Source organism: Phalangium opilio, unplaced genomic scaffold (genome assembly GCF_054372755.1).
Source record: "Phalangium opilio isolate 3A_F unplaced genomic scaffold, DU_Popi_V2 ptg000523l_1, whole genome shotgun sequence".
Lineage (NCBI taxonomy): Eukaryota > Metazoa > Arthropoda > Arachnida > Opiliones > Phalangiidae > Phalangium > Phalangium opilio.
In genome coordinates, this window is record NW_028324241.1 from 1,613,656 (window position 1) to 1,621,208 (window position 7,553).

General features: G+C 38.0%; 1 protein-coding gene across 1 annotated transcript; it reads right to left on the reverse strand.

Moving 5' to 3' along the window:
* Window positions 1-1,226: 1,226 nt before the first annotated feature.
* LOC149589200 (uncharacterized) lies at window positions 1,227-1,755 on the reverse strand. The gene is made up of 3 exons (XM_089861907.1): window positions 1,520-1,755; window positions 1,298-1,470; window positions 1,227-1,237 (listed from the first exon to the last, which is right to left on the reverse strand). Exons 1-3 carry the CDS (start codon window positions 1,753-1,755, stop codon window positions 1,227-1,229), a joined length of 420 nt encoding a protein of 139 aa, XP_089718033.1.
* Window positions 1,756-7,553: the final 5,798 nt, after the last annotated feature.

Sequence of the window (7,553 nt, forward strand, 5' to 3'; positions counted from 1 at the left end):
TATATTCAATATAATTGAACAAATCGTGTGCAATATGATCAATATATTTGTCCAATAAAATTTTGAATTTTTGTTCTATATATTGAGCTTGCAATATCATGATAGGTTTTATTTGCACAATTAGTGAAAAGTCTTGCAAATAATTTATTAGATGATGAATTTTATAAATGTCCCCCACTTTATTTGTGCAAAACATTGAGCGTGTAAAGGCCACTTATCAGTTATAAATATGGATGTAGATGCTGTAATATTTCAAGAAAACCACAAAAAGGATTTAAAATCAACAACGATAGTTTATTTCATTTAAATTTAGAAGAGCTAAAATTACAACGCGTCAATTAGAAAACCCAAATTAATACTGCTGTTCTTATCTTTTCAGTCATTAGACTACAATTCGGTTATCAAAATAATGTTTTTACAGCTTGACCAATTTTTCCCTACAGATTATAAATTTTGAACATCCATTTTTTACACTCCCCGCCGATGGCAAAACCTTGAGTCCATCTTCTAAATTTCGAGCGGACAGATCAAGTTGACTGGTCTTTTAAGTATGACTTTAGATGGCAGGCGAATGGAGCATGATCTTTTTTCCATCTCGACCTCTGAAGACTTCCTCGACTCGAACCAACCTCCATATATGACGAGGCACATTGTCTTCTCGGAGTAACGCCAGCTCACCTGGCTGAATGTACTGTGATGAAGTTACTCTGGATATCTCATGAGCAGATCTCAGTTCGAGAATATATTCTTTTCGCCATCTTGTCCAGAAGTTTGTAATTAGTTTTTCTTGAAACTTCCATCTACGACTTAGTTCATCTCTCGTATCGGAAAAATTGATGTTTTCTAGAGTGGCTGGTGGTAATGACAACACCCGTCATCCAATTAGGAAGTGCACCAGGGTTAAAGGTTCTTCATTAGATTCGTCGTTAACATATGTTATTGGGCGGGAATTCAATACCACTTCCACTACCGTCAGTACAGTGGTAAATTCTTCAAAGTCGACGAAGGCCTGACCAAGTATTCTATTAAGGCAGGACTTGATAGAGCGGACTAATCGTCCATTAAACCCGCCCAACCAGGCGGCTCGCTCTACGATATACTTCCACCCGACTCCTTGATGACCAAAGAAATCCTTCACTTCGTCAACAGAAATTCTCTTCCAAGTAATTTCAATTCCCGATCCGCTCTTTGAAAGCATTTAGCGTTGTCACTATAAGCAACCTTTTCTAGGCCTCGTCTGGAGATAAATCGTCGAAATGATTCTAGAAATGACTTGGCTGACATATCCGAAACTAACGCCAAGTGAAGTGCCCGTGTAACACCACAAGAGAGGATTTTCTTCTTTCGTTCTGGACTTTAGTATAAATTGGTCGCACGAAGTCGAGACCCGTCACTTCGAAGGGTTTCGCCTGATTTACTCTCTCGGATGGAAGTGGAGCTGTGTCCTCGATGACAGGTTTTACTCGTAATCTTTTACAAATAAGACACTTATTTATGCTATTCTGCATTTGTTGTCTACTCTTTAAAATCCAGAATCTCTCTCTCTCTCTCTCTGACTTGGGTTAAGGTTGACGTTATTCCTGAATGCACAACTTTCCCATGGGCCAAGTCAATTTGTAGTTCGGAGATTCGATGTTCTGCCATCCAGATAATGGGATGCTTCTCGTAAAATGACAGTTCAGAGTGCTGTAATCGACCGAGAGAAGTTTGTAAGGCTCCGCCCTTAGCTTCCTCTAGAAGGTATTCTCCGTGCATGTTAACTACAGATGCTAGTGGTGCAGGGTTAGGTGCCTTTCTTTCCCAAATTCAAGATAATATGGAAGTTCCTATAGCTTATGCTAGTACAGGACTTAAGGATGCAGAAACTAGGTACTCCACTAGCGAGAAGGAACTTTAAGCCATTTTTTGGGCAGTTAAGAAATTTAGGCCCTTTTTAGAAGGTCGGAAATTCACTGTCCTTACTGACCATCAGGCTTTACAGTGGTTATTTAATATCAGGGAACCAAATTCTCGTCTAGTTAAATGGGCAATGTACCTTCAAACTTTTGATTTTTCAATTAAACATAAGAAAGGAGCAGAGAATGTGGTGGCTGACGCTTTATCGAGAACTCCGATAAACGTCGTAAGCATAAATTTTAGCTCTTCCCCTTCTTTATCTACAAGTATCCAGGATTTAACTAGTAGTAGTACAAGCTCAAATTCTACCGGTAGTAGTTCATCAACTTCCCTTAGTGATTCTGTTGAAGGTCAGATACGTCTTCAAGGTCCTAGAGCCCTATATTCAGTATTTAAATTGGAAGATGTGAGAAAGTCTCAAAGGGAAGACCCTTTTGCTTCTCCTATAACAACTTCCTTTGAAGAGACTAACCCAGTTACGCATAAACTGTTCGAACTAAAAAACAATCTTCTGTATTGAAGACCTTACAGGAATTATCCTGAAAAAATTTATTTACCACCCCGCTTAAGGCTAGACGCCATGCGCCTATTACATGACCAACCTTTATCAGCTCACAGGGGCAAAGATAAGACCCTAAGTAAAGTAACATTCAGATATTGGTGGCCAACTATAGTTAGTGATGTCCAGGACTATTGTAGAGGATGTACCTTATGCCAACAAATTAAGGCTAGGAATAGGAAAAGCCAGGGCTAATGCAACCCTCTGAGATAACGAGTCCTTGGGACCAAATTAGTGTCGATATAATGGGACCTTTCCCTCAAAGTAGACACCATTATAAGTATTTAATAGTCTTTGTCGATTATATGACAAAATTCGTGGAAATGATACCACTAAAAACTATTACAGCCAAGACTTGTGTCCAGGCTTTCAAGTCTATTATTACTAGGTGGGGAGCTCCTAAAGCTATTCTTAGTGATAGAGGGGTACACTTTACTTCGAAACATTGGCTGCAGACATGCAGAGTTTTCAGAATTACCACAAAGTTTACTACCCCCTACACGCCTAAGGGAAATCCCACCGAACGAGTAAATAGAGTAATCAACGCGATTATATCATTCTATGTAGGGAATCACCATGACGGATGAGATGAATCCCTCGACCTTCAATTTGCTATAAATTCTGCACCCCATGAAACCACGGGTAGATCCCCATTCTTTTGAATTTAGGGCGGGAGCCACGTCTCCCTTGGGATTTAGATATTGAAGAACCCATTCAGGACCCTGACGACCCTAGTCGTACTAAAGCTTTAAAAGTTCTTAAGGAACAATTAGAATTCAGTAATGAATTATCTAAATTAGCCAAGGCTCATCAAAAGAAATACTATGACCTCCGCCATGACTCTCTAGAATTTGAGGTAGGAACATTAGTATGGATGGAATCCCATCCTTTGTCAAGTACGACAAGTCAAATTATGAGGAAACTCAGTCCTAAAATAATCCCAAACATTCTCCTGTAGTCTATGAGTTAGAAGATGCTAACTCAGGACAGAATGTAGCAAAAGTCAATCTAGAACATTTGAAACTGTACTGGACAAATGTAGCTGTCTTCGACGATGCACCCGCTTCACCGTCAAATGTCGCTGATGACCCTGAGCCAAGCTCTCCTACGAAAGATGGTCATGTACCTCAACCCACGGAGAATTCCACATCATCATCATCATCATCTTCTACTTCAACGTCACCTCCTCAGGACGATCAGGATTCAGATCAACAGATTCCTCCTGCAATCCCAGATGATTCTCATCACCCTACTGACTCTGCAAGTGAACCGGGAATGGCCCTATTTGAAGACCCTCTTGTCCTACTCCATACCAACCACGATATGCGAGCTTTTCAGCTCACTCATCCATCTAGTGACAATCCGCCTTCTGCGACAGGGGAGGCTTCCCCGTCTGATCATGCAAAATCAGTCGCGGAACCTGAGTTACACAAATTCACTTCTAGTTTTACGGAAGAGATTTTAACACCTGAACAGAATTCTAGTTTACGGAAGAGATATTAACACCTGAACAGCTTTCTCAATCGCAATCCCAATCGCTGCGTGCGTCTGAAAGTTCGTCGACCACGTTATCGATTAAATAGGGTTACCTTACTCGATGCCTATTTAGAGCCTTTTCGATTGGGATGGCGAAGAGAAGTTTACAAAAGGGCAACGGTTAGGCCAAGAGGCAATGAAGTCGATATTTAAGTAGTATGTTACCCCACTTTTGACTATGCAATTTAGCCGAAAATGATCAAAATTTGCATAATTCAGAAATCCCACTTTTAAACATGCAAATTAACTAAAAATGATCAAAATTTGCAAATGAGCCCAGAATTTGTATTATCATACCTGTCAATCAAAAACTGTTAATAAAAGCAATTAGTAAATTGATGAATAAGTCATTAGCAATAAATAACTCGACAAGTAAACATGGCAATGTTAGCACCCGCTTACGATTCCTTTACCTAGTAATGCCTCCATGCAATTATATCCTGAAAATACCAAAACAAGTTATAGGACGGAAATACCTACAACGTATAATTTATCGGAGGGAAATTGGGAGGTTGGATTGTCGGAAATAAATATGCCTTCAAAGTGGGATAACATAACGAATTGTTTTGATGAATTTGTCGTAAGATCGGTGGATCTTGATTATGAGTACGAAATTGGGGAAGGGGGTTGTGGTAAATTGGGAAATATAGTGAGGGGTCCGAACGATGAACCTACTAGTATATACCAAAAATTATTCGAAACGTTTAAACAGTCAATAACAACAAAAGCTGGGGATGATATAAGTTTTGAAATAATGACGAAAGAGGGAATGACATTTATGAAAATTAAAATTAGCGGAGACAAACAAACTGCTATTAAGTTTCCTAAAGAATATGGAAAAGTACTTGGAATTGCGGAATTAGATTGGGATCGATGGATTTTTCGGGAAACATATATAGCTAGTAATCCTTTAGACACTGCACGGGATCAATTAGATACCAGAAATTTGGGAAAATTCCAAGTCAAACAATTTGTTCCAAGGGAGCGAAATAGACCCGTTGATGTTGATAAAGATGTTAATGAAGCATCAATCGAAACGAAATCTTATACGATACCTCACGGAACGTATGAAAGTATAGATACCGTACTCGAAGCAATGAAAATGGTTTTACCCGAATCGAAACGAAAATATTTCGATTTTGTGTATAATAAAACAGGAACAGTAACAATCAAATGCGGGGTTGGAATTGTTGAAGAGAATAACCCATGGCATAAAATAAAAAAAATTAGGCAAAATATATGGATTATTTTTCAATTACATTTCCAAAAGATAATCCCGGATTAGGTTACATGTTATTATTTGATAAGAGTCAAGTAGACACTCCGCTGAGGAACAATACGGAAAGTAAACATCTCGGAGATATAAATAGAGGTGTACAAACCTTATTCATTTATACGAGTCTTATATACCCCCAGGTAATAGGTGACTCTTTTGGTGGGCTTTTACGTACAATTCCAAGACCTGAAAACAGTCGAGATAATAAACCTCACGTGTTAACATTCAATCCAATTAATTATTATCCAGTACGTACACCCAATTTTAATTTAGTTGAGATAGATATAAAGACAGATTCGGGAAAGAAAATTCCATTCAAACTCGGAAAAACCGTTACGACTTTACATTTGAAAAGGATCCGTAATCACTAATGTCTGTACGGAATAGATATTATAATTTTTATTTACAACAATCGGGTGTGTCGTTTGTTGGGCCAGCATTTCAAAGAGGAAATGGTTTGGGATCTATATTTAAGAGTTTAGTTCGCTTCATAACCCCCCATATTCAAACCAGCAGCAAAAGCTGTTGGACGAGAAGCGATAGGTATCGGAAGTAGATGGTTCGGCGACATATCAACGGGAGCAGATCCTAAAAGCTCTTTCAAAAAGAATATTAAAATTGCGGGGTTTAATTTATTACATAAAGCGGGTGATAAAATAGGGGAAGCGCAATTTGGGAGTGGAAGACGTAAAAGAAGAAAAAGAGCCAGTAAGTTAGGAAAGAGAAAAGTGAAAAGATTAAGGAAGAAGTCTGATTTTTTAGCATAAAGAAGAACCCTTAAAAATCAAAGGGGGCTATAAAAGTAGGGAATTTACACGAGTAATAATTAGTTTACGCTTAAACAGTGACAAATAAAGTTATTCAAAATGGAAGGAATGATGTCGGAATTAGATTGTTTCGCTAAACCCGTCTCTAATTTGAATATTGTGGCCAGTAACGACATACAACTACAAACTGTTAATGCTATAACGGATGGTGGTCCATTGGAATTTTTTATTCCAGGAACTCCTGATAGTTATATAGACACTTCAAAAATTAAACTGTACGTTAAGGCTCAAATATTAGGATTTGATACAACTGATAATACATGGAAAGCTATCGCGGGAAGTGATAAACTCGGCCCGGCTAATTTAACCTTATGGAGTTTATTTGATCAAATAGAAGTTATGTTTAACGATACTCAGGTTCAAGTCGTGAATAATTTAGCCCCATATATCGCTTATTTCGAAACAATGTTAAATTATGGGAAAGAAGCTAAAGACACGCAATTGGCGTTAGAAATGTTTTACAAAGATTCAAAACTATCAAATACCGATTCACACCATGCCGATAATAACGGAATGAAATCTAGAAAAACTAGATTTTTTTGATTATCCTAGAGGTAACACTTTATACGCTGTTGACTTTACTCCGGAAGAGCAGGCTAGTGCCGAGCATTGTTCTTTAGAAAAACACGGTAGTTTAAGGTTGACTATACGTTTTAAAAGACCACTCACGTTTGCGGTAACAGCCATAATATACGCCGAGTTTGAAAACGAGTTATTAATAACGAGGGATCGTAACGTTTTGTACAAACTATAGTGAGAGTATGGACAAGTACGTTTATTTTCCAACTCGAAAAGATAATAATCTTCTCGTAACAGTTAGAAATAACAAAAGACACGTAACTATCGTCGGTAATTGTTGGGATTTTAAGGAAAATAAAAAGATGTTGAAAGAAATATAAAATTAAACGTCTCCAACGAATTAACGTCAAATGATCGCGTGAAAATCATGAAACAACAACAATACAATCTCTCCGATAAACAAACTATCGAGATAGCCGAAGCTGGCGATGATCTAATTATTTCCATTTCCGATAATGCGAGAACGGAGTATATGGTTACTATTAGTAACAAAGTATATCAAAACTTATGGTTGCTGGTGGATTATATAAACTTGTTTTTCCAAGACGTCTTACCCCGCTTCCACCGTGCCCTACCGGAAAATTTTCAAGTTGAAGGTTACGTATCTGGAACCGGAACAAAGTATATCGACATTCGACAGTACGTATGCGAAAATTCGAATATTCATCGTTACGATTTAATGTGGATGGCTACGTGTAAAGGATTTCGTTTAAATAAAACCATGTGGAACCGATTGAAACAAATAAAACGGGAATTGGACCGGCAATTGGAAATAAAAGCCAATACCAAGGAATTATTCAGATCAATGATTTTGCGAGACATTACCGAAAATTTACTGGAAAACACCAACTGCTGCAGTAATCTTAATTGCCAAGGCGAA

Excerpts from the sequence above, each read along its gene's own strand:
- LOC149589200 (XM_089861907.1), bottom strand. The coding sequence starts at position 1,755 with ATGCACGGAGAATACCTTCTAGAGGAAGCTAAGGGCGGAGCCTTACAA. Across the intron at positions 1,471-1,519 it reads GAGATTCTGGATTTTAAAGA|ATTACGAGTAAAACCTGTCA; the intron begins GTAGACAACAAA and ends TATTTGTAAAAG.